This window comes from Calidris pugnax, unplaced genomic scaffold (genome assembly GCF_001431845.1).
Source record: "Calidris pugnax isolate Ruff unplaced genomic scaffold, ASM143184v1 scaffold41, whole genome shotgun sequence".
NCBI classification, from domain to species: domain Eukaryota; kingdom Metazoa; phylum Chordata; class Aves; order Charadriiformes; family Scolopacidae; genus Calidris; species Calidris pugnax.
The window spans coordinates 7,568,394-7,595,750 of record NW_015094509.1 but is presented as its reverse complement, the minus strand read 5'-3'; the positions used below and the strand labels follow the sequence as shown (position 1 = coordinate 7,595,750).

Below are 27,357 nucleotides of genomic sequence, written 5' to 3'. Positions count from 1 at the left end.
GGAGCCCAATTTACAAACAATTCGTTACCAAAAAAAAAAGACTGCCTGTACCCAGGCTAAACATATTAGTGACTAATCGCTGCTTGATAAAAGAAAGAGTGTTTCTTTCAGCTCAACTCCCACAAGGGAGAAGATTCACCAGCCAGGGGATGTTTGCCTAATTACGTTATCCCAACTTTTCCCAATTACATGGAGAACAGATGTTTGCGACTGGAAATGAACCCAAGGAGAAGGAACATCAAAGACCAACTGCCTACATCAAGAGCCTATAAAATCAAATAAAAGCACCTACCCTAAACAAACAGGCCAATTGCTGGGTTATTGTAGCCTGGTTTGGCTTTTTCTTCAACTCAATTAGTTACGATGCCAAACACATTGTGCCCAGGCAGGAAGGTGTGATTACATGAAATTGGTTCCCTGGGGAATACTGGATGATGCTGAAAGAAAACAGCAAAGATTAGCAGAAACTTGCACACAGTAAAATAAAGTTACTGTATGAATGTATAACAGCAGTTTGCATTTTGTATTTCCTGTGCTAATTTCAGTATAGCCCCCAAAGCTTAGTTTAACTCGGCAGTGTCTTTGTAAATAGCCTCATCAGTATTTTGTGGCTATAAAAATCTGTGGAAGAGTAGGAGAACCTACACATTGAGAAAGAAAGGCAAGCGTGCAATGTGCTCATTCAGTTGTGACTCCTCTTGCTTGATTTTTGGGTGTGCTGACCCTTCAGAGAGCCATTTGAAGTCAAAAGGCAGCATGTACGCTCTGAGCCTGTACTGGCAGGGGCTTTGAAATGGTAAGGCAGAGCCTGAGGTTTGCATATTAAGTGGCCGTGTTTCAAAACTCAGTCTTGGGCAACTTGCCTACAGTTACCCAGTCATGCCTGGCAGGACAAGGAACAAAATCCCTATCTGTCAAAAAATGAGTAAAATGCTGCCAGATGCGTCATGAGAATCAGCAAGGATTTCTCTTGAATTCACTTGAGCTGGGACTTCAGTCAAGATTTCTTCCATGGAAGAGGGTGTGAGTTCAAGTCTTGTCTGTCTCACTTTCCCTAAAAGCAGCATGGTTTTTCCTTCCTGTTTAAACATCTGCTTCATTTACCCAGAATTCAGAGTAAGGTAAGTGGCTTCTTTCTTTTTATGTCTGTTGCTATCCTGATCCCTTTCTGTTTTCTTGATTTGCTGCCTCCACTGCAAAGTAAGATTACCTGAGCTCCTGATTAAGACCAAAAAAAAAAATAAATCTCATGGCTATAGTCTTCACAAGAGCCAAAGTTGTTTTTATAAAGTTGATTAGATGTTGATTTTTTACATTCTAACAAATCTAACAAAACCACCCTGATATTGGCTGGTAGATCAACCCAGAAGGACACAAACAATCTGAGGGTTACTGGAGTGCATTGATGTGAAATTCCTAATTAAGGTGACCACTAAGACAAAGAGGGCAAGGACCCCACACTTACAGCCAAGGAAGAACTCCCTGGGGATGTGAAGATCAGGGGCAGCTTTGGCTGCAGTGATCATGAAATGGTGGCGGATCCTGCAGGGAGAGACCAAGGATCAACCCCTGGATTTCAGGAGAGCAGACTTTGGCCTCTTCAGGTATCTTCTTGGAAAAATCCTGCACAACACATCCCTGGAGAGCAAGGAGGACCAAAAGAGCCAGTTGATTTTTCAAGTATCATCACCTCTATCTCCAGAATGATCTCTTTCGATGTGCAGGAAACCCAAAAAAAAGCAGCAGGTGGCTGCAAGGAGCCTCTGACAAAGCTCAATTATAAAAAGGTATCACATAAGAAGTAGCAGCAAGGACTGGTGACCTCCAAGGAATATAGAGAAGCTGTCCAAGAGCACAGGGACAGTGCTAGGAAAGCGAAAACCCACCTGGAGTTGCATCTGGAAAGGGATGTGGAAGGCAGCAAGGACTTCTACAAGTATATCAGCTGCAAAAGGAAGTCCAGGGAAAATGTGGGCCTGCTGCAGAATGGGATAGGGGACATATTTACAAGGAACAAAGAGGGGGCTAAGGTACTTTGTGCCTTCTTCACCTTGGTTTTTACTGGTAAGGCCAGCCTTTGGAAATCCCAGGCTCCTGAAACCTGTGAGAAAGTCTGGAGCAAGAGAGGTGAAGGAGAATCAAGTTACAGAACACTATTTAAAAAAATAAAAAAAAATAAGAAGGGACATACTAAAGTCCCAAGGGTCTCATGGGACGAATTCATGCCTGCTTAGGGAGCATGTAATTGTGAGGCCATTCTCAATTGCCTTTGAGAGGTTATGGTGATCAGGAGTGGTTCCTGAAGAGTGGGGAAAAAGCAAATGTCACTCTTGTCTTCAAGACGGACAAGAGGAGGGACACAGGGAACTGCAGGCTGGTCTGCCTCACCTCTGTGCCCTGGGAGGTGATGGAGAGAGTATTGCTGGAAACCACCTCCAAACATCTGAAGGACAAGGTGACTGGGAGCAGCCAGCATGGACTTTGTAACCACGTCACTCTGCAATACAGCATAGTCATTGCTAGTAACAGACCATAAGCTTTGTACTGAGTTTGCAAGGCCTCAGCACCGATGCTTATCAGGCCTGCTCTGTCTAAACTTCTCTTCACCTGCCCGGAGCTTTGTTTTACTCGGTTTAGCTGTGACAGCAGTTTCTATAACTGACCAAGGGGGTTGAGCAAGAGAATTGGGCTAGTCCAGAGGTCCCTGCCAACCTCAGCCATTCTGCACTTCTGTGGAAATTCACCCAGAGTTTTCCCCACATCAAAGAACTGCGCAGCCCTTTTGTTTGGTTTGGGTTTGGTTTTTTTTTTAACAAGTTTGACTTCTTAAGAAAACGTGAAACCACAATTTCCTCTTTATTCTGGCCCTCTCTTTTCCCAACTGAACTGACCAATTACAGATTGTGAAGGAACAAATAGTAAAAAGCTGAGGTAAAGTATTTGGGAGGAGTTCACAGATACAGAATGATCTATTCAAATTCCTAAGTGACAAATAGTATTTTAGTTTAACTGAAATTAAAAAAAAAAGAAAACTAGCAATTAAAGAACTGGTACTATTGTTCTTCTTCCCTGCTTCTCTTAAGAGTTGTTCAGAAAATTTGTGTGAATGCTTGCAAATGGAATTAAGCACATGAAAATGGATACTCATTTTCAATCCAAGATGCCCTTTGCAGCCATTGTAACTTATGCTGCTGCTCAGTTTCCTCCTATAAAAACATCTACAAATACCTGTGTCTTGGATAAGTGCAGTGTTTTTTTGAAATCAGGAGTAGATCAAAACTGATATCAATTTGGTCAAACATTTTCTCTGACCTTATTATTAATCACTAGTTTTCTCTTTTTACCTCTCTCTTACAAGAAAACTTGGAACTTACACTGGAAAATATTTTTGTTGGTTGTTTTTTAATCAGCTGGAACTGGATATTTTACTTCACATTTTACGAACTTTCATCCAGATCATTAATGTTTTTATTGTCATAGTATATATAAGATTGCCCATTAAATTTTCATCCTTAAATCTGAGTCCAGGGTTGTTTTCTTCCCTTATCTTTGGGCTTTGCATTCCTGTCCTCCTTTGCTGTCAGGTTTGGATGTATTATTGCCCCCGTTAAGCTAATACTCTAGAATGTAATTTTTTTGCTTAGTGCATAGTCATTAATAATTTAACAATTCACTATGGCAAAGTCCAAATGTACGTTGGAATTATGTTCCTGGCAGGTTCTGTCCCATCAATCACATCATCAATAGAGACTCATTCACTCTTCTGTTAAACTCCCACTAGTGGAATATTTTGGGAACTAAATTTATCTTGCAGGAAGTCTCCAGAAATGAAATACCCCAAAAAGCCATTTTATGACTAAAATTTTAGTTCTTTGCCTATGAAGCTGTAGCTGCCGGGCACCATGTGATGCTCCCAGCTTTGCAAACAACTCTGTCATCTGATTATTGACTCCCCTCCTGGTAGCAGCTGACCCAGTTGTCTCTGATGGGCTGGCAGGATCTTGGGATGCCCCCGAGGACATTTTTAAGGAATGCCCAGGGACACCCATGTTTATGCTTGCAGCATGTTCCTCTTTTGGGTGAGGATGAATCAAGATAAACAAAATAAACTCTCTGTACTTTGTCTCCAGGATAGCAGCATTCACCCGGGGTACAGAGAACTAGAAAAACTTGCTGAACGAGGGAATGCCACAGGGATTAGTATTCATTTGGGCAGCAACTAGTGGAATGCATAAGAGCAAGACTTCCGTTTTTTGCATTTTAACAAGCATGAAAATGTCAGCATATAGCTGCTTTTAACTACATCGTAAGCCAAACATAACTTTTCATGGTCTACGAGCATAGCCTGAGGGCTCAAAAATCTCTAAAAAAAAAAAACAAACCACACAGCCATCATTTAAATCAGAAGTCTTTGATAGAAAAAGAAAATTATGTGACAAAAGACAAATAAAAGGGAATAGAGTAATATACCCCTCACCAGGCTGTGATACGAAGAAAAAGACATGATTGATTACTCACTGTGTTACCCTTGACAATGCATTAAAGCAGCTAAATGAATCGTGTGCCACTTCTGTTCTTCCTTCTTTCCAGTGGGTGCTGCCCAGCTCTGATTTGTCATTTCTTTCCTCTACTTCGTCTTTCTGATCATTTTTTCTGCCCTCTTCACCCCAGCTTCCTCCTTCTCTTCTGCACTGAGATGCTGCAGCAATGTAAAAATCAGAAAGGCACTGTTTTGAAATGCACAGTGTCCTTGGTTTTTAAAACTCCCTGCACCTGTACGTTTTGCCTTGATGACTTGTGCCTCTGTTTTCATGTTTGCACAAAAATGGTAAACCTCATTGAAGAAAAAAAAATCAAAACAGCAGCACCTGTACTTTGTTCAGCTTTTTTTTTTTTTCTTTCTTTTTAAGCAGCACTTTTTTTGGTATCCAGAAATGGCTGAATGCCAAAGCTGATCTCACACACAGCCTGCTCTTTGGGGTTTTTTTTCCTCCAAGGAGGAACTGTGCCACCAACCATAACTGATACAAGATTTTTCTCTTCCTAGCTACCTCTGACATCACTCCAGCTTGCTGTGCAGCCTTCTACGTCTGTTATGACACACAAGTAAGTTTTCTTTCACGTGTACAACGTCAACCTTAAAGACATCTTATGACACGATTTTCCTTCCCCCCCCCTTACATTTCCCTACTTCATCCTGAATTATTTTTATGATTCACATCCATTGTATTTCTGTGTGTCGCTGAAAAACTCCACATTTTCTGAACCCATCTCCTACCTACTCACTGCCACCACGGTCACCCCCTCATGGCTTGTGAGGTGGCTTTTTCTGTCTCTCCGTTAACTAGCCAGATTTTGTGCTATATTTTTTTAAAGAGTTAGCTGCAAGCACCCTTCCCTTCCTGCAGATATCCCAGGAACACTTGATCTGGTATCAAAGGGACTTTCATCATTCCCTGACTTCAGATCTGAGCTTTTAATCTCACTGCTGGGACACGCTTCAAAGGCCCCCCTGGGCCGCTGCCTCAGGAAACAGGGCCCGCAGCAGCTCCCCTATTTCTATTTTAACACGGGTTACCAAACGCAGCAGGCATCAAAACCGTCTGAATTGTGTCTTTTACCACATCGAATGATTATATATTCCAACTGTTGGAACCCCTGTCATAGGCTCAGGCAATTTTCATTCACAAAATGTGAACGCTTGAGGATGATTTGGCATGAAGTTATAGAAACGTGACCTAAATGTAAAACAAAAATAAAAAAAAAACCCAAAGACTGTCAAGTGCCTGTCGTACAGCAATAATATTTTTTATGCTTACCTATCTTTCCGACACTGAACCAGACAGCTTCTCAGGCTGTCTCTCATCAGTGTTTGCTACGCAGGGAATGGCACCTCAGTGTCCTTCTCCAGGTCAGATTTGCCGCCAAGCTCCTCTTCCCCACTTCCGTACTATCAACTACAAGGGTTGTGGGTTTGTGTTTTTTTCCCTTAATTATTAGTATTTTAGCCTTTTACAAGCTGGAGCTCTTTGATAAAAAGGCATTTTCTCCTCAGTTTAGAATTATGTCTTTACTTTTCAAAAAAAGGGGGACTGTGTAAAGGCCTGTGTCACCTTTTCTGCAGAGCTGGTCTTACGATTGAGCTTTGTAGTAGAACGAACAGAAGACCATGGATTCCTCTGCCGGGCTGCGTTTGGAGCTTTGCTTTATAATAGATTCCTACTCATTCAAGCTCAAAGGAGCACTGTAGCAAGCACAGGCTTCAGAAGTTATGCCAAGGAAACCAGACGTTGCTCACCTGGAGCTGTTGAACAATGGCAGGGCTCTGTAACAGGCAAAATAAAGGGAGTCTTTGGGGTAATATAGGACTTGTGCTGCCATAGAGCAAGACCTGGACAGGCTGGAGAGTTGGGCAGAGAGGAACCTGATGAACTTCAATAAAGGCAAGCACAGGGTGCTGCACCTGGGGAGGAATAAACCCCTGCACCAGGACAGGTTGGGGGCTGACCTGCTGGAGAGCAGCTCTGAGGAGAAAGACCTGGGAGTCCTGGTGGGCAATAGGATGCCCATGAGCCAGCAATGTGCCCTTGTGGCCAAGAAGGCCAATGGCATCCTGGGGTGCAACAGGAAGAGTGTGACCAGCAGGTTGAGAGAGGTCATCCTGCTCCTCCACTCTGCCCTGGGGAGGCCCCATCTGGAGCACTGGGACCAGTTCTGGGCTCCCCAGTTCCAGAAGGACAGGGAACTACTGGAGAGGGGACAGCAGAGGACCACAAAGATGATGAGGGGCAAGGAGCATCTCCCTTACGAGAAGAGGCTGAAGGACTTGGGTCTTTTTAGTCTGGAGAAGAGAAGGCTGAGGGGGGATCTGATCAATGCTTGTAAATACTGAAAGGGTGGGTGTCAAGAGGAGGGGGCCGGTCTTTTTTCAGTGGTGCCCAGGGATGGGACAAGAGGAAATGGGCACAAACTTGAATAGAAGAAGTTCTACCTAAACATGAGGATGAACTTCTTGACTTTGAGGGTGGCAGAGCCCTGGAAGAGGCTGCCCAGAGAGGTGGTGGAGTCTCCTTCTCTGGAGACACTCAAACCCGCCTGGACATGTTCCTGTGCAACCTGCTCTGGGTGGACCTGCTTTGGCAGGGGGTTGGACTAGATGATCTCCAGAGGTCCCTTCCAACCCCATGTGATTCTGTGATTCTTTAATAGCAACATCATAACTTGTGACAGCTAGTCACACAAAAGTCACACAGCTAGCTACACACAAAAGGTGACACTGGGCTTTAGGATGCACTTCCATATACCTAAAGGAGCGAAGGGCAAGAACAGACCATTAGAACAGAGCTATTTAAAGGCACATTAGGTACAACACTGAATTAAACAAACCTAGATATAGCTGTTCTGCAGTAGCAGCACATGAAGAACTGCAGAACCACTGAATCCCTGAAGACATTGGAAAGGAAGGATGAGATCCACCTCCAGACACCACCTAAATGGCACTGCCTATGTGTGGACAAGGTGACTAAGCTTCTACTACACTCACTGGGGTTTGATGTAGGAGAGGAGTGGGTTGAGTAGCTATTGTGACTCCACCACACACGCTGAGTACAGCTCCACCACCTGCAACAGGAGCTCCACCACTCAGTACGCAGGCACATGCAAAGTATCCAAGTTCAGGTGTCTTAAGATAAAGCTGTAAGGTATCTGCCCACAACGGGGAGTGACAACGTACGCACAGGAAAACACTGGAAGTAGCTCAGATGTCCCTGCTAAATTCAGAGTAGCAGAGTGGTAGAGCTGTACTCATACTGTAACACGCTGTACAGACTAATACACCTCGCTGCTCAGCAGGAGAGATAAATCCCTGTCAAGCACTGCTTTGCCATAGACAGGTCTTCTGCACAACAGCCAGAATTTATTAAGAAATGAATGAAGATTTACCTTTTCTCCCCTCTGGAAGGGGCTGCTATTAGGGAAACACCATTCACTCCTCTGTCTGCTGCCCAAAACTGGGAACACTGACTGATCACCATTAGTCATTTTAATCAACTTGCATAGAACCCACAAAATCCTGGAAAACAGGACTATACCACCCCAGCTGTTGAGCCACCGCAGTGGGCAAGGAAATACCAGGAATGGGCAACAGGGAAGACCTACAGAATTCATGATTATAGGCTTGCAACAATTCTGGCAAAGACCAAAGTCATCAGGAGCTGACTCATTTCATTAATATACAGAGCTTTTGAACGAAACTGGGCTTAATGCATGGTTACGTGTCAGCTCATGGGGTCCTTTCCTGTTAACGTCAATGATTCCCATTTTTCATTAGGTATTTTTCCTGTCTTCCAGCATCACACAACAGTTAGACAGACGTAACTGGATTCATTTTGCAATTAAGATGAGAGGCTATATATCAAATGCTACCCTCAAGTACAGACACAGGATATTAGAACTGAAGAGTTTTACTCATGATGCTACATAAAAATAGTTAAATGGTTTAGTGTTGGTGAGGTGTGTTAATAGGATTTCCTAGCTAGGAAATCTCTAATAGAAAGTCCATAATCAAGGACAATTCTTCTGTTCAAAGAAAGATCCACCCTGATGACAGCAAACAGCCTGCTGCTTAAAACATGCCCTTACAATCTGTGCAACCCATTACTTAGACTGGGAACCCCAAGAACAGGTACCCACTTCATTGGTTTCTCACCTTCCCCACCCACCCAGATGAGATGGAATAATATAGGGAGAACCACACACTTGGGAGGTTTCTTCCACTGAAAAAACACAGCATGTACAATCAACATGGGCATCACATGATGGCACGCCAGATTAAAGGACCAAAAATCAAATTGGTTTACCTATTTAAAGATTTATTACTTACAAGACTCAGTCTATTTTTTTTTTCCTCCCCCTTACTTCCAATAGCAAGAACAACTCAGGAAGTTGTTCCAAGTTTTGGTCTTTACAAGACAGCACCTAAAAATCTGTCATCAGTAACACCTGATACCTAGTGGGTTGGGACAGGAGAAAAGTAAAGCGAACCTATCCATTTCCTCCACTGCCCAGTATTTGATGACAGAACATTTATATTGCATTTAACTTTTAAAATATGGCGTTAATTGCAGTCTGTAGTTTAAAGAGTAAACTAAAAGAAGTAACTCCCTAATCAAGATTTGCTCAATCAGGTTAACATTAAACTGAAAAATATTCTAGCAATGAGTTTGCATAGATTGTATCTGACAACACGCTCCCAACAAAGGGACAGTATCTACCTGTTTGCACAGCAATTAAATAAACTGTAGCTGTTGAATAAATAATTTAATCCAGAGCACATTATCAAGCCTTTTTCCTGCACAAATACTTCAGTGCTAGGAAAGACATTAATACATCCTGCACTCTGCTGAATGAAAAGCAACACAGGGGAGAAGATACAGAAACTAAAGGGACTCGGCAAAGTAGGAGTTTCAAATAAAAGTAGGGAAAAAGGACAAAACAGTTAACGTAGCACGAGAAGCCATGAATGCATTCATTTTAATCCACACTTCATTTTGAGCACCTTTGTTTTAACACAGGACCAAATGTATAATAATGAAATATCTTGTTAGTTTCTACATGCAAGCCTCTGAAGATCACAGAAAAAGCATCTGTAGAAACAGTGCTGGAGGAATGCTATCACACTTGAAGCACCCCTCAGAGATGATAATCTCTGGAGACACTTTGGATTTTCTCATTTTCTTAAGTTACATTTAACTTCTTCATTGTACATATTAGCAAGATACCACCACCAAGCTGCAGTGTGCCACTTGCAGGCTGGAAGAAAAGCCACTCATCCTCCTACCCACAGGATTTGCTTCATTCTAAGCTTCATGAAATTAAAGACAGGACATTTTGGCCAGATTTTCCAACTCCACAGATTTTGTTTCTACTTATACATTACTGAACAACAATCAGGAGCTGCACAAGTTTCTTACATAGGATCAAACACGTCACCTAAGAGATGCCAGCTCCCTTGGCATCCCAAAATGCCTTGTGCTAGCACTGCTCTTGGTCTGCTGTGCAGCAGCAGTGATGCCTGTGTTCAACAGCCTATGCTCATAACAGTCACTGGTGCAAATCAGGTGGCAGATATTTATTAGCCATGAACCCAGTCTGTCTGCATCGGGGAGATAAGGACACCATAGATTAAAACTAGAAGCCTGAAGTATCCATCTGCACCAGGTAATCTCATTACAAATCTATCTCCCTGCAGATGAAGCGCAGGGCAGCCCAGCCATTCTGCAGAGCACTTAGCAGAAACAGTTCCCAGGCATCCTCTCACTCCAGAGTTGTTCTAAGTACAAAGGCCTGAGCTTAAGAGTCTAATTATAAACAACATTTCCCAATGAGACTATGCTCCCTGCTGCATGCATCATGTTTTAAGAGTCTGCTACATGCAAATCTCCGCTCTGCAATGAGGAAATGAGTTGAAAGGGAAAATATTTAATAAGTTCTACGCTCACAGAGTCACGCACAGGGAAGTCAAATGGAGAATATGGAAGTTATCAGAACAGTAGCTATAAACTACTATAAAAGCAAATAACACATTTTAAACACAATGTAACAGAGTTATAAGTTGGAAGCACAGACTAAGAGATCTCCCACTTCTCTCTTACCTAGTATTAAACAGTTCTGACACATTAACCTAGAACAGTTTAAAAGATTTAAAGGTGAACTTGAGGACTCGTGTTGACAGTCAAGATTCAGCCATCCTTCTGAGCTGAGCCATGTCTTTGCAGCTGTGAAATCCTACCTTGGAAAAGTAACCCCAGCACCCCATCACCATATAAAATAGCAGTACTTTCCTCAGTGCAATATTTAGTAAACAAGGCAAACAGAACACATCCTCTGCCCATGGCAGAAGACTGTTTCTATCTAGCATCCTCCTGCCATTTTAATCTGCACTTAAGTATTTTGGATTGTTAGAAGTGTACTGCTCTGTACAGGGCACACTCCACTGTGTGCTTTGCTGCCAGGCAGTGGCAGCACCAGCATGCCCCATGCAGGTGTTCAAGCCTCACAGTGGCATTTAAGAGCTCTGAAGCCCAAGTCTCAGTCTGTTTCCATTTATACTTTGCTTTGTCTGGCCATCTGTTCTATTCATAACAGGAACTACACAATACATTCTTGAAATACAAGCAATTCATAAGCTTCAACCGTTGTGGAACAGCTATCACATTCTATATCAATCCAATACACGTGGATTTCTGCATAATTGATCATTTTATTGGAATTTGTTAAAAGATATTTGTTCAGATCACCTGTTCAGCAGGCAGTTATGCTGCTTCTTTTCACTGCATACATACTGAGCAAGTCTCCAAGCAATACATAAATATCATTTTGTCTGACCCCACACATATGCATCTTCACTACAAAAAGCAGCTCTTCCTCAATAAAAGCTGTATTTATGGGACCAATGTTCATTTCTCCTAGCTATGACTTGTACCAAATCCATATCAATAATCATAGGTTAAATACATCAATACATGTAATAGAGCTTTAACAGTAAAAAAGTAAGAAAGTTAAATACTGCAACAGTTTAGATACATACTGCATTAGAATGACAGAACGTAAAGTCTATTGACCTAGCTAATGACACAGTCACCAAAACACAACATGAAGAAGCAATGTCAACAGCCAGTACTTGTCTAAGCATTTAGGCCTTCCCCTTTTCCCTTCAAATAAAGAAGGGTTGTGCACATCTTGAATGTGAACTTAGGTATCATTAACCTTACAGCAACATTCATCCTGATACTTAAGGGGTAAAGGAACAGACATGTTACAGCTGCAGGCCACTGAGTACACACAGCACTTGTGAGTTTGAGGAACCAATTTTTACTATAGCACAGGTTTATTGTTCAAACCGAGTGTACCCTATGTAACAGCAGTGTTAATTGGTAATATCTGTATTTAGTAGAAAATGCCACATTACTCAATCAAGATTAGCTAGGGTTTTAAAGTGTTGATTTAATTAGCTATGATGAAGGCTAGGGAGGTATTTTAACTGAAACACCTTGGTAAAGTAAAATGAGCTGACCTATCACTGCTCTCAAGAGCACAGGATTCAAGTTACATGTGTTCTCTGTCATCAAGGGCTGGTATTTTAGTGCCAGCATTCGAGTTTTTAACCTAAGGGCAGGTTAAAATAAATCTGTTTACAATGCAACATACTTAAAACAGATGCAATGATGACCAATAAATTAGTTGTCAAGTCCCTACTTTTTACGGTTACAAGCCCAACTTTAGGCACTCAAGTTATAGTCAATTTTTTACATTCAAATTCAACAATTACAAGCCAGAGAGACCCATTTCAGAGATTGCTCTGTGATAGCATTCTGGACTGTAAGAACATGCATACACCAGCTGTCCAGAAATACAGAGCTGCTAAGAAAGAAGTTGCTAGAAAAAGCCATTAAACATACACATGCACACCAGTTAGCTTCCCAACTAAAACACTATTTACAAGCCATACTTCAATTATTTTTTTGTAATTTTAGTTTTTAAACCAACTTACAAATATGAGTTCAAGTGCAAGACATCCAATATGTGACCATTTGAAATAGCCAAAGTGAAAATGAGTGCAAATTACAAAGCCAGAGAGGTTAGCAATGATTTCCTGATCTTTTCCAGATGAACATTTATTTACCAGATAAGTAACACCAGACAGATGTGGAGTCCAGGAAGGATATGACCTTTAAGAAACCCAATCTTGACCAACACCACTGACTTCTCAAGAAGTCTGGAAGTTTCTTCATACTGCAGACTGAAGTCCTCCACACAGTTTTCTGGTATCTTACTGCACGTTGTAATGTATTATTGCCCTACAAGTTGTGCAGAAACCCACAGCAAAGAAACTATCAATGCACAAGAAGTTACCGTGCACAAGATATGATTAAGCTGTAACAGAATCTCAGGTATTGATTATGGCTTAGACCTGCATTGAAAGTCAACACTTAGACAAATATCCTTAAGTGAATGACATTGTCTATATGAAAGTGAGACAACTTTTTTTTTTTTTACACCAAAGACTTACTTGGTTAAAGTGACTTTCTGCTTAGAAGAAACAGTAGACAATATATTCACAAATAACCATATCTGCTTTGCAAGAATTAGCCCTGTAAGAATTCAGCAATACTCCTTTTTAGTCATCTTTTCTTTAACATGTGTAGATATGTACAGATACTTATAAACAGGCTTTGCTTCTTGAACAGCCAGATCTGTTAGTTAATTCTTTATCCTCCTTCCCTCCCTCATTCAAATCTGCCAAATTCAAGACATTGTTCTAGCAGCATTCATGAAATCAATAGTGCAAAGTTATTACAAAAACCTCTTTTCCCAAGCTGTGTCATCCTCTTCAAGTTTGTATTAGGTCAATGGCACTTCCCATGTATTCAGAGCTCCGGGGGAAGGCAGAAACAATAGATATGCTGAATCTAGCAAGCAACCAATTTGTTTGCTGAGGGTTGGGGGGTGTTTATTGTTGGGCAGTTGTTTACTTGCTGCTCATACTGGCCATCGTTACAACTTTGGTAAGCAGTTCACTACACTGGATTTACAGTGCCTCATTTTGACATGCACCTATAACATGCGAGTTGAACTGCACCACGATAATTGTAATGTCATCTCTATACATTCGAGCCAGCTCTTCTGGAAGACTAAGCATCTTGGACAACCGCTCATGATCCACAGTGCCAAACTCATTGTTACCCACTGCATGGCGGATCAGGTGAGTTGCTGCATTCTGATCTTCAAACACCGAAGAGATTTTTGCTCTCCTTTCTGTTAACAGACCATGCATCTGTCCCAAAGTTACCTTGTAGCCACCAACAGCTATTGGCTGTTGATGGTGAACACCAGTCAGGTACTCCCCTACAATTCTAGCCACATCTTGCCTGTGCATTGTCTCCCACAGCCCATCTGTGGCCAAAACCAGGAACTTATCCTGCGGCCGTAATTTGTGATGTATGACTTCTGGCTCAGCTGTGAGGTATGGGGGAGTGTGATAGTTTGGAGGAATAAACTTTGTATATTCATTGTCATTCAGCTGATCTGGGCCCGATTCTACTACTCTCTTCTGTAGCTCAATACTCCATTTGAACTTCACATCACCAAAAGCTCTGAAAGGCATCAGGAGACCCAAGAGACGATCTTGTTTCACAAGACTTTTCTCTTCAGACTTTGGATGCTCCATTTTCACACGTTCCACTTCATTTTGATTTTGTGCGTTGTGATCATAGGACAGATTAACCGCAGACCAAGATCCATCTTCTTCCTGAACCCCAAGCATTGCCCTACTATCACCTGTGTTTGCAATGTGCAAGTCAACACCATCCACGTGGGCCACACAGGCAGTTGCACCAGAAAATGCTACTCGCAGCACCAGGTAGTTGAGAAAAGAATTTGGATCTCCTACTTGAGCTTCCAGAGAAATATCATTATCAAGCCTCTTAAAAGCATTAATTAAAGCTTCTTTCACATCAGTAGTCTCTCCACTGTTGAGATCAATCAGCTCCTGCCAGTAAGTTCTTAGACTATTGAAGTAAAGCTTGGAAGCTTCTTTGCTAAAATAATCATTGGGATGTTTGTGCCACTGTAAAATGGGCAACAGAGCTCTGCCACTTTCCACCGCATTTTCAATTTCAAGTAAAGTCTCATGAGGTAACAAAGAGACAGCAATGTAGTAAAACAGTCTTTCACTGACAGCTTGAGCACAAGCACAGCCCGCGTGACCATCAAACACACCCAGAAGCATCCCTCTTGTCTGTAAGCAAGTGGCAGCACTCCTCCGGTCTTCTATCGGAGCATTAGCAGGCAACTGGTTGCTATCGAAGCCGAGAACAGAACTTACATTTTTACCATCAAATTCTGGAACTTTGAAACTGTATTCGTTTGCCTTCAGAATGCTGTTGACCTGCGGAGGAGTGAGGTAAAATCTCTGTGGTGTAGAAGCATAATCCCTTGCGTGAATAAAGTGATTAAAGTTCTCCTTTGGCCTATAAAGTGCCGCAAATTTCATCTGAGGTGCATATCTGAAGTGACCGTGAGCAAAATGAGATGATAAACAACACAGATGTTTATGGTGGCAGTAGCACACAGTACTGCATATTCTGCTAATCTCACAGTTACGAATCAATGGGAACAGATGAGCTGGTGCTGGCATGGCATCAGATAACAATGGCAGCCTGGAGCTTCGGACTGGAATTGCTGAAAGACAAGAGAACAACTATGCTTAGGGGCACAGCTAACAGATTTTTTCCCAGAACTCTGTGTTAAGACATTTACAGCCCCTAACAAAGTTACTTATTATATGGAGGTCACAGCTTCACAGGTCTTGAGAAAGAAAAGGCATTGAGAGGTGCTTGTTTATAGACACTCCACTGGGCTATAACGAAAAAGCTATACCATACTTAAGTTCAGCATAGATATTTTAGCTCTTATACCCACTCAGCAAGCAGGAAGTGAAAACATAATCCAGACAGACAATGCAGCTTCAAACAGAACTTAAGACAACAGTTAGCATGGAGCATTCTACATTATGGCCACCTTCTACAAGACTTTTACAGAGACTTGTTTTCCTGCTGACTTCCCAGCTGACAGAGCCAGATGTGGCCCACAGGGAGGAAAACTCTCTCTTCAGCTTTATAGAAAGACAAAGTATCTATCAGTAAGATTCAAGAAACAACTTTGAGGTGACATACAACTGGGTTTAAGATGAAGACAGTTTAGACAACAAAAGCAAGCAGTAGATCATAGACAGCAGATATTCTTTAGGGAATCACAAGTTAGAAGCAGGTTTTGTTTCTTCTCCCCCCCTTCACATGTAAAAATTCAAACTTGTGTGACACCATGGTGTACAAAGTAGCCACAGCAGTCTATGCAGCAATTTTCTAGCTTATTAGATAAAAAAAATACAAGAGCTAAAAACAGATGCATCTCTCCTATCAACAGCTCATCTACCCCAGTAAATTTTAGGATCAGAGGCTGCTTAAAAAGCTACTTGATTGTAAGACTACATGCAAGCTGTATTTGCTTCCATGACTACAATAGAGCCCTGAAGGAAAGTCTAAAGCTAGTTCAGTGTTAATATAAACTACTTAGTAACCAAGAGAAGTATTCTACTACTTTTTCCCACACCTAAAAACTCTCCTTAGAATAATCTTTAAGAGGAATGAAAAAGTATAACATACTTTTCCTTGTCCCCATTTACATACCCAGTCATAACATTAGTATGAGTGCCTCTTAAATCCCTTATTTGCTATGCCTCATTATCAGGAAGTTTTTTTACAACATTATACTTGGGAAAACAATTTTATAGTGGAAAAAAAAAAAGGTGAACTGTGCCATATGTGAAGCACACACAGTTAAAGGGAATTCAGTTTCCTCTTTCCAACCTTTATGATCAAGTTCCATGATAAAAGCTTTTCTAAAAAGACCATTATAAATTATCTTATACTGCAGTCATAATTAGCAGTGGTGCTGACCGACTAGATCTCAGATGTAATTGCTCTACTGAAAACTGGATAACGCTGTGTTGTGCAAGATGATTCAGCCACTCAATTGATTACTTTTTTTTTCTAGCTAAGCAGGCATACCACTACTTCAGATGAGACACAACCCCTATAAAATATGCAGGAAGCCCCAACACTCAACCTAAAAGATCATGCAACATAGGAGGAATTGCATTCTGTCATCTCCCTATTCCACAGCTTCTGCCACAGGATTCTGATCACCCAGACCAGCTGAGAATAGTCTGGAAATATATGAAGCTTCATCCCATTCTCTGTGTTGCAACAGAAGTCCCATTCTTCCCTCCAAGCTTGCTTGTCCTCCTTAAGTAACCAGCAGTGGAGCCTGTTTCTCTGTTATAAGATACATAAGTGCTGAAAGCAAAGTAGAATTCATGTTTCTACTACTCCACTGGCTTCCTAGTACTAATGAGTGACTGTCAGTCTTGACTCACACTGACAAAAATTCTTGTCCACTGACCTCTCCCACTGACAGCTATGAAGACTGAACTGGCCAGTTTTCTGTCATTCAACGACCAGGAAGAGCTCTGGTTGTAGCCCCGGGGATCACAGCCAGCTGTCCAGACACCCAGCAGCCATGTGCTGGCTTGAATTTCCAGATGCATACTAAATTTATGTTAGCTATTTGTCTATTTCTCCAGCCCAGGCTTCACATGCACACAGCATAACAGAAGTAAACTGCAACTCCAAATATAGATTTTAAAATCTATTCACTGCCTTCTAATTATAAGGGAGTTATTTTGGCAACAGTTATTTCTTCACATGACATTTAAAAGCAACAATTTTGTTTACATAATGGGAACCTCAAGGTTCTACAGATGTGCTTGGTCTACGACAGCACCTCAAATGCCATGCTGGTCTCCCATTAGACTCTGACTGAACCAAGTTCTCCTGAGGGCTAAGCATTTGCCTTCAGTGCTGACCCACACATAGCGCTGCAACCGTTCTCACAGTTTTGCTGCTGATCCATGATGAAGCAAAAATACAAACATCCTGCTGTTACAGTGGCTCCGCAGTGCCACCAGGGGATATTTTGCTGATTTTTTAATCATTAGTTTATCAAATATTACATAAAATCCAAGAGGAAGTAGTAAGAAGTTGGTGTAAAATTTTCCATGGCCTATATCACTTACAGTAGATCCGTGTCAGCTTAAGATATGATTTTGTTTCACATTCCAGATTCAATAAAACCTACTTGATTAAGAAATTCCAAGTTTGCCAACCTGAAGCTTTCCCAAGTTTCTCCCATTTATCCCCAAGCCCCAAATATAACTAAATACTCCAACTAGCTCTTAAATAATTACTGTAAGATCCCAACTTCATTAAATTTCATCAAGAGATAGCAGAGAAGGAAAAGAGATTAAATAGACATTTTACAATCCAGTCAAGATTTATCAAGAGATTAGCATCTAAACCAGTACTAAACACCTCTCCAAGCCCAGAATAGGGTACAAATGCTACTTTTCAGGCCACAAATATAATTTGACTATCTGACTCATTACTAGCCATTTTATGAGTTTTGTAGTACCATGCTGATAAAGTGGAAAAAAAATATTGCCCCTTCCTTTAATAAAAGCTTGTTATAACTGGCCAAATGATGCTGCACAGACAGGTTCCTCCAAAACACCTGCCTTTAACTGTGCCAAAGGCACCCATGGCTTCAGATAAAAACACTTCCCCCAGGTGCCTTTCAGCCAGTTGACAGACCTGAATGAACTGGCCCCTTAGAGAGGAGGGGGAGAGGAGGAACAAGACACACTCAAGCCAAGCAGAACCTTCCCTCCGGCCAGGTCTCAGCCCTGGGGCAGAGCCCAACCTGGCGGCCCCTTCCCCGGGTCCCATCCTACCCCCGGAGCCCGGCGCTGAGATACATACCGATCCGCCTGGGCCCGGGGCACACACACATTCTCCTGTCACAACAAGAAGCCGCCAACATCCACAAAGCAGCAGAAGCCCGGCAGGGGGGTGGGGGGACGAGGGAGAAGCAAGGCAGAGAGTTTGTTAGAGAAAACGGAGAGCTCCGACACGGAGGGAGGAGGGGGGGGCGACAGAGAGGCGGAGACACGCACACAGGCACTCAGCCCCTCCGCGGGCCACCGGACCCGCCGCCCGCCCGGTGACGGCGGCGAGCCACCCCCGCCGAGAGCTCCCCGGCCAGCGCCCACAGCCGCCGCCCCGCCGCGTTCCGAGCCCCCCACCGACCCCGCTCTCCCTTCCGGCGGAGGCAAGGCGAGGCCAAGCGCCGCTCCCGCTCCCCGCGGGCAGGGCCCGCCCGCCAGCGCTGGGCGTCGCCGCGGCGGAGACCGCTACTCCCTCAGGCGGCGCGCGGCCCCGACATGGCCGCCCCTCCCCAGCCCTCCTCCCTCCGCCTCCGCAACGACCACCGCCTGCTTGCCTGCCTCTCTGCCTCCCTCCCTCCTGCCGCACCGGGCACAGACCTGGCCCCTTCGCGGACGGCTCAGCCCGGCCCCCCCGGGGCGGAACAGGAAAAGCGGCTGGAAGGACCGAGCGGCCCGAGGCACCCCCGCACGCACCGGCCGCTGCTCCCGACCACCTCCCCCCCAACACACACTTCACGCCTCCTCCACCGCCGCAACCGCCTCCCGCCCGCGGCCGCCGTGCAGCGCCGTGCCTTATAAAGGCCCAGCGGCGCGCGGCGCGCCGCCCATTGGCTGCCGGGGAGGGCAAGGAGGGCACGTGACACGGAGGCTCGGCAGCGGCTGAGGGAGCGCGAGGGGGCGAGAAGGAGGAGAAGAAGAAGAGGACGGGGCGGGGGGGGGAGCAGCGTGCGCGCGCATTGCGCAGGGGCGGGAAAGGCGCGAACGCGGTGATGGCGTGAGGCCCTCCCCCCCCCGCGGTGTGTGTGAGGGGAGGGCGGACCGCCCCCCCACCTAAGCCCCTCTCGGTCCCCGCCGCCGCTCAGCCCCCTCAGCCCTCCCGCCGCCGCATCGCCTCCCTTCCCTGAGGGAGCCGCCGGTAGGAGGCTCGCCGCCCTCCTGAGGCAAAGAGGGCTGCGCCGGCCCGCCCGCTCTCCCCTCGCCGCCTCCTCCTCCTCCTCCTCCTCCTCCTCCTCCCTCACCGCGGGGACCGGGCTGAGGTGAGGGGTGATGTGGCGGCTCCTCCCGCAGCGGTGTGACGGGCGATGGGGAGATGAGAAGCGCCGTCCCCGGCCTCCGGCTGGCAGCGGGCGGAGGAGCTGAGGGGGAAGCCCTGGCGCCTCGTCCCGTTCTCCTGCGGCACAGTCACCCTTTCAGCAGCCTGTCCCCCCCCTACCCCGATCCGCCGATCCCCGGGAGTCAGGGGCATTTCACTTAAGGAGGCTGAAAACGGGAAAACGTCTAAAATCTTCAGTCGGGCGTATTGACTTGTATTCTGAAGTAATTTTTGAAAGTGGGAAATGTCTTCCCACAGAGAAGAGAGTCACAAAGAGTCACAAAGCACGCTAACTCTGCAAGAGGCCGCTGAAACCCGTACTGCAACATTGGGGGTTTCTGGTTTTCATGAGCTCCCCGGTGTTTTGTCTTCAACAAAGAGCTCTCCAGGCAAAGCAGGCTGCCAGGGAGGGCAAACAACCTCCCTGCCCCGTGTTTCTGAGAAAGCCACCTTTGCCGCTGCCAGCAAGGGATGGTTTGAGGGCAATGGCTACCAAGAAAGAACAGTCCTTCCCCAGAAGAGCAGCACCTGTCGTTCCCCCCAGTGGGACAGGAGCCATGGCCTCCCCACCTGCCTTTCTCTCCCCTCCTTCCTTTCTCTCCCTTCTGTTAGATACAAGCCTGTCCCTGTTTTACGTCTCTAGGACAACGTTCTGTTTTGCATTCGCTTTTGAGACGCCTTGGCCCAGCCATAATCTTCACATGAATTTTGGAATACAGAAAGTACATACATTCAACAACATTTTGATTTCCTTGATCATCTCTTTCTCTCTTTATAGATGCACGCGCTCTCATGCCTTTCTATTTTCAGGGTGGCTGGGATGCCCACTTTGCTGTGTGTTGTTGGCAGCAGATGTTGTTCGGCTAGCCTGTGGAGTGCTGCAATTAGCATTCCGTTAGCGGCTGTAGCAAAACATAGATTTTGACTATACTTGCAGCCTTATCTTCTTTATTGTGTTTACAGCTGTATACTACTGAAACCAGTAGAGGAAATAAAGGAAAATCTGCACTTGGTGCCCAGGAGACCCAAGAGGTCTACTTGCAACACGAGAGTGGAAAGTACCGCCCTGTGACCCTCCATGTGAAAACCAGCTAGAGAGATAAAATGATGCCATCCTTAAACATGCAAGTTGTCCACAGTAGTAGTTGAAAGCACAAAGTATTAAAATGTTCGCTTATTGGTGTTCTGGGTGACTTTTGTGACATTTATTTGTTTATCCAGAACATTACACCATCATCTTCTCTTTGAGGCTTATTTTAGAATAAAATAAAATAGAATAAAATCTGACAGACACCATTGTACATTAAAGCCGTCATTAAACGGCATGGAAGATGAATAATTTACATCTCTTTTTAACGGTAGCACACGGTTAGAAGTAGATTGGCAGAGTGTGCTGTAGCAACAACCATTTACATAATTTTCTACTTGCAGCAGAAGTGACTATAAAGCGCCCAAATTTAGGAATGTTCTTAAAGGCCAGGTAAGACGGCACAATTAAGGCATCCTCTTACCTCATCAGAAGGTAAAAGGCTGGGGGAAGACAGACCTGTGCCTGGGTGTATTTGAGTGACAGTTGTGTGAGTAGATACGCAGAAGTAGATTGGGATGAAGCCACCACTGATGACCTGTTTCTGATTGGAAGTACGGGATTTGGAGAGCAGACTCCCATTTGACTTCTGTAGAGAATATGGCTGTCTAGAGTTGCCTGTTGAGGGAAAAAAAAAAAATCCACAAAATAATTATTATTTAGCACTTTTGGTCTTCAGAACATCTTGTGACCATTAGTTCGTTTCCCTATAACATGCTGTGAGATTGAAAGGTTAGTGTTATAGCTCCCTGATCATTTTATTCATTCCTTTTTCTTCCTGAGTTAGGGCCAGGAGAGGAGCTACTTTTAGAGCTGGTATTAGAAGCCGTGGCTGCCTGTCTCACAGTATCTCTTTGAACACAAGGGAGAATTTTAATTTTAAAATACTGAGTGAGAAGAGAATTTGGCCTTAGCGGCCCCACATAAATCCCACAAATGAAAGACAAAATGCTGAAACTTGGCTGACATTTTGGTCCTCAAGCTGATGCGAGTTTGCTGGTGTGCCAGGAGCTGGGTTTTGCAATCTGACTGGAAAGTTGGGTTTTCCTTTTTCTTCATCTTGCTGCTGCCAAGATCTTTTTGTGCACTTTGAGCCAGGGTCCCTTTCGGCTGATTTTTAGAGAATTAAAAATTATTTTAACCAGCAAGAAAGACTTTGTTGTTCCACGTTTAGCATCGAGGACTGATGGAAAAGCGATTGCTTGTGACTGTTTCGAGGTACGTGGAGTCTCTCTGTCCCCCTGGCTGGAAGGATTTGTCAGCTGAGTGTAACAAAAGACACCGGTTCGTGCGGGCTGCGCCTGTTGCCGGCAGCGGGTGACTCTGCATTGCAGAAGGGACAGGCAGCCGTGCATCAGCGCTGCAGCGAGTTAACCCCGGCAGCTTCCGATGCCAATCCATCACAGCTCATCGAAATCCATTCCCATTGTAAATCAGGCGTTTTGTGATCGCTTCCGAGTTTTGAGCGAGCTCCTGTGCCTGGCGGATGGATGTTTCACCGAAAGCCAGCCCTGGGAACGCAGGGTAATGCTTCAGTTGGTTGAATCGTTCCCCCTGACTGCTCGGTGTTTTCCCCAACACCTTTGCACCCGGCGTTTTTCAAAGTGCCATCTCGCTCCTGTTCCTGCTGAAAGGAGCAGCCACTCGTCAAACTGTGTCTCCCAAACGGTGCGCCCAGAGTAAAATGCTTCCAAGCTGGCGTGCTGCCATACCAACCCGGAGCAGGGGAGAAAAAAAAAAAAAAAAGATAAATAAATAGAGGAGTCCTGCGAGTTTTGAAGGCGGAAAGAAAAGCCTAACAAAGGGGAAAATGAAGGAGAGGAACATGCCGTGTGCTGAATAAACAGGAAGACAAGACTAAACTGTCTTCTTGCCTTTCCTGAAGGCATTATAGAAGCGACGACAGCAATGTATGTCTGCCCTTCCACCGAGCAGTAATTTATTTTTAGCAGAAATCGGGAGCATTACATGGCAAAAATAAATGTGTCAGGGGAGCTGGAAGCAGACGCCGTACCTGCGAACAGCAAGGCTCTGCTTCAAAGGGAAGGTTTTGGTTGTGCATCCGTGTCTTCTGCTGCCCTCTCGGGGAGCGTTTGCTGTGGGTGGTGTGTTCGGCCTCCTTTAGCACAGCTGGGTTCCTGGGCACGGGGAATGTTTCTGAAGTTTAACAATGAGCCCCGCAAAAGGTGATTTTTTTAAAGACATCAGGCTGAGAGTAAACCTGCAGCGCTGAACCACGCGACTCATCTCCCCCGTGCCCTTTCTTAAAGGAGAGGCCGATGGGGACTTACAGAGACAACCGCTTTCAGAGGGTATTTTGCCGTCACTGTGGGACTCAGGGACAGCTTGATTTATTTTGTCCCCCCCCCAGAGGCCCTTTGTATCTTCACTCTCTGTTCCTTTCTGAAACGAAGCGGTGGCTCTGGCTTCGTTCAGCAGTTGGGATCCAGCTTCCCAGGAGCATAGAGTAACTGAGGTGGCACAGAACCTCTAGGAGGTCATACAGCCCAGCTCCCTGCTCAGAGCAGGGCCAACTTCAAAGCTAGGTCAGGGTGCTCAGGGACTTGGCCAGCCCTGTTGTGGACGTCTCTGAGGGCAGGGGTGCCCCAGCCTGCCTGACCCCCAGTCCCAGCGCTTCACCGCTTCCATTGGGAAGATTCTTTCCTTGTAGCTAATGAGGATTTTCCTTGCTTAGCTTGGATCTGTTGCCTCTTGCCCCTTCCGTTGCACCATCCTATTATATTCCTCAAATCTCATTAGCGGAGGACTAAATGCCTTTTTTGCATTTGGTAGGAGTCGAGCACTGGCTCACACCCTTCACTGGGGTTGGTCTGTCAGGGTTTGGTATCCAGTTTGAGCAATACAGCCTTCTGACAACTCGATGAAGTAAAGGAAATTCTGTAGTAAAATGTTATTGGAAAAAAAGACGGTTTGGCAAGCTTCAAGAATGATATTTATGACATTATCAATGTCTGTGCTATGAGGAAACAGCGTCAGGATATCAGGAGGCTGGCTCCCAACAATTCTTTTGGCTCTGACGGGGCTGATCCCTTTTCCAGCTGCAGTCCATTGTGTGTGTGCATTTTTCACATTTATTTGTTACAGTCGTTTTCAAAAGTAACTACATTTGCAGTTACTGTGGCTGCCATGTGGAAGATTCACCAGGCTCCAGGGGAAGTAGTGGAGAGTAAAGCCAGGAGGGGAGAGGAATCTGCCTGCATCTTTCCAGAGAGAGAATAACTTACGCTTCTCAACAGACAAAATATTACGTGCCGAATACTACTGGAACAGTGATATCCGGGTTTCATTTTGTCATATATGATGCTTCTGAAATTAAAGATTGTTCAGAAATTGGTAATTGGATACGGCCTTTCATCATAGCTTGAGGTGACTTGAGTCAAGGGATGGAGAGCCAAAAGGTGGTCTGCAGAAACCGCTGGCTGATTTGAGCTGAGGTCTTGCTAGGCAGATGGGAATGTTAAAGCATAATAATTTCTCCAGCAATGAGGAAGAGCAACCAGTGCCAATGACCGGGCGTACTGGTGTTATCCTCTTACCATGAGGTTGTACTTTGGAGTGGAAAGTAGTTATGGAAGATAAAATTAGAAATTTAGATTTAGAACCAAGAGCAGACTCTGAACCAGTCTCTTAGATGTCTCAGGGTCCAGGTCCCATTTCCGCTTGTAACAAGGAAGTTTAGAAAGAATACCAGATAAAAGTGACCTCCTCTCACTCCTATTTACTTTCCTGTAGTTTACCCTTGCCTAAACGCTGGGAAAAAAAGACCCAGCTGTATCCTTTGGGAGTTGAAATTTGCGTTTTGTGAAAAAATATACATATTTGTTATTTTTTTCTGTAGAAGAAAGATGAGTTAGGTTACTGTTCTAATTCGTTAATAGAATTATTATCTCAAGTGAACCCTCCTACACAAATATTTACTGTAGGCTTTATACTGTATGTTTATTTTATATTTTTAAACAACGAACCCAAACCGTATTTGTTCTATCCTCTTCGCTTCAGTCTGGTTTGTCTGCCCGTCCCTAGACAGCATGCTCCTCAGAAAAAGGCAAATACATTCCCGGTGGCTTGGAAAGGAGTTTCCTTGGGTCCAGCCACAGACAAATAACTGAGAACGTGGTCTAACTAATACACGCCTAATATAGTCATTTTAAAAGATCTGAAATTTTAGGGCTAGATCCAGTAAATTATTCTGTCCTTCCAGGCAGGTGCCTGAAGCCGAAGGTTGGAGAGTCCCAGCTGCTGCCTCTGAGCCAAGGAGTGGTGGGTTCCTGTGTCAGTCAGGACCAGGCTTCACTGCAGGGCAAAGGGTTGTCCTCACCTCGGGTGACCTACAGCCGGACATTAACAGTACTCGCCTGGAAAACAGGCAGCGTGGGCTGAAGGTGAAAACTATACCAGTGTTTTCCAGTTACAGGGACTAGTACTATTGCACGGTAAGAGAGGAACCAGCAGAAGAAACAACGCTATGTCTTACAAGAGAAGTTGGAGCTTTGTTTATGATGCTCAGGAACCGGGGGTAGATGCCTCCCTCTGAGAGATCCTGTCCATCCCAGCAGAGCAAAGCTGGGCTCCTGTGCCAGGCTTTTAATCAGAAGTGAAGGTCTGACTGTCACCATTTCCAGCAGGCCTGCTTTAAGGGTGCCCTTCTTGTCCTGGGGAGGTTTTAGAAGGTCATTTAGGGGCCCAAACTCCAGTTTTGCCTTGGATTGGCACCTGGGTACCTTCCTTGGGTCTGGATTCCAGCCCATTCCAGGTCCAAATAACCTGCATGTTCAGTTGCACAGATCAACAGTGCCCCAGCGGCACGGGCCAGGGATGTGGTGCAAGGTCACAGGTTTCCCCACAGATGGGCTGTGCCTCTGAGGAACCCCCAGAAGGAGCATCAGGAAGACATTCCGTGAGTGGAAGGTGGCTTCTACTTTGCTTGTCTGGAGCTCATGCCGTACATTTCCTGTAGATGATTTTGGGCTTGGAAGTTAGCAGTCCAGGCACCTTACTCTTTCCCAAGGACCATGTTACTCGATGTGTTTCAAATGTCCTGGATGACATCCAGGTTACAATCTAAGCATTTTAGAGTAGTATTTGGAGAGGAAGGATTATATCTTCTACCCGCGTTGATGCTAAACACCAGCCACGTCAGGCTGTTTCTTTAAAACTTCTTTGGACTTCGGATGCATCTCTGCAGCCCACAGCTCTGTGTAACTGCAGAGGTTTGTTCGCTTTGGCTGGATGTTATATAATCAGTCTTTTATTTCCCTTTTTCCTGCCATCATGCTATGTAGGCTGCCTTCTTAAATTTCAGCAACCCTAAGGCAGCCTGAGTCATGTGTATGAGGCTCTTTTTTGCACGGTTGTGTAAGGTAGTGAGTTGCAAAGGTCATGGGAATGAGTTATTTAAAAACTGAAACATGCTGGGCTCTCTCCAGCTCAGAATAGATGAGCTCAGAAAGGCATTTACGTTTTAAATTACAGCTTTGGTTATCAAGGGCTGGTTGACTTCAAGTCAGTGCTTCTGTTGCCTTAGCAAACTGCAGTAGCGCACAACATTCCCGTTTCTCCTATATGTGGTGCTGATATAATCGTGCCTTCACACATGAGGCAATGAATAAAATATTTTCTCTCGCTCCTCAGCAAACAAAAGCATTCACAAGCGCTGTCATCGTAGGCACAGCCTTCATACTGCTCCGTTTTCAGTCCTCACAGCAATTAATCTCCCTTATGGCTTGCTCTCCATGGAAGACACTAGCTCCAGGGTGGAAGTGCCTCCTGGAAGTGCTTTGTTCCACCCAGCGGGCAGCCGGGTTGCCATGTGTCACTATGCTCTTGTGTCATCTGGCTCAGTCACAGCAGTGCCATTCAGGGAAAAGGCACAAGAACAGATAACTCTGGAGGTCCCTCGGGCAGGTCCCTGTGTTTCTATTCTCTCTGTCACCTCTCTCCTTTAAGCCATCCGGCTACACCCACATTTAAAGGAAGCTCTTGCTTCCTCCTGAATGTCCCCTCCCAGGCCCTCCATGTCGCCACCCCTACTAGAGTGTGTCCAGCCACGCTTTGAAGTGGAAACACTCTGAACTATCCCAAAAGCGCTTTAAAACGTGGATCATTGCCCCGAACCATCCAGGGCACGGCTCCGCAGACCACTCAGCAGGCAGCAGAAGTAGGGGGGTACAACCTGAAAGGAGGTTGGAGAGAGGTGGGTGTTGGTCTTCTCCCAAGGGAATAATGACAGGACCAGAGGAAATGGTCTGAAGTTGTGGCAGGGGAGGTTTAGATTAGATATGAGGAAGAATTACTTTACTGAGAGGGTGGTCAGGCACTGGAACAGCCTGCCCAGGGAGGTGGTGGAGTCACCATCCCTGGAGGTACTTAAGAAACCTGTAGACGTGGCTCTTCAGGGCATGCTCTAGTGCCCGAGATTGTTGGGTTGTGGTTGGGTGTGATGTGGTGGGGTGTTGTGTTTTTTGTTTTGTTGCTTTTGTTATGTTGTTGGTTTGGTTTTTTGGTTTGTTTTTTTTTTTTTTTTGAGGTTGGACT

At 44.9% G+C, this 27,357-nt stretch overlaps 1 protein-coding gene across 10 annotated transcripts; it reads right to left on the bottom strand.

The window, feature by feature from the left end:
* Positions 1–11,240: 11,240 nt before the first annotated feature.
* On the bottom strand, positions 11,241–19,661 carry PDP1 (pyruvate dehyrogenase phosphatase catalytic subunit 1). Of its 10 annotated transcripts, none has more exons than XM_014965437.1 (3): positions 19,135–19,157; positions 18,438–18,472; positions 11,241–15,240 (listed from the first exon to the last, which is right to left on the bottom strand). In XM_014965437.1, the coding sequence occupies exons 2-3, from the start codon at positions 18,466–18,468 to the stop codon at positions 13,589–13,591; spliced, it is 1,683 nt and encodes a 560-aa protein (XP_014820923.1). In that variant the 5' UTR covers positions 18,469–18,472; positions 19,135–19,157; the 3' UTR covers positions 11,241–13,588. The 10 variants fall into 10 exon arrangements, with proteins under 10 accessions (XP_014820923.1, XP_014820921.1, XP_014820922.1 ...); XM_014965435.1 differs by lacking the exon at positions 19,135–19,157 and adding an exon at positions 19,001–19,126; XM_014965436.1 differs by lacking the exon at positions 19,135–19,157 and adding an exon at positions 18,958–19,057.
* Positions 19,662–27,357: the final 7,696 nt, after the last annotated feature.

Coding starts and splice junctions, on each gene's coding strand:
- PDP1 (XM_014965433.1), bottom strand. CDS start 18,498: ATGTTGGCGGCTTCTTGTTGTGACAGGAGAATGTGTGTGTGCCCCGGG. Junction 15,241..18,437: donor CCCCGGGCCCAGGCGGATCG/GTATGTATCTCA, acceptor CTTGTCTTTCAG/CAATTCCAGTCCGAAGCTCC.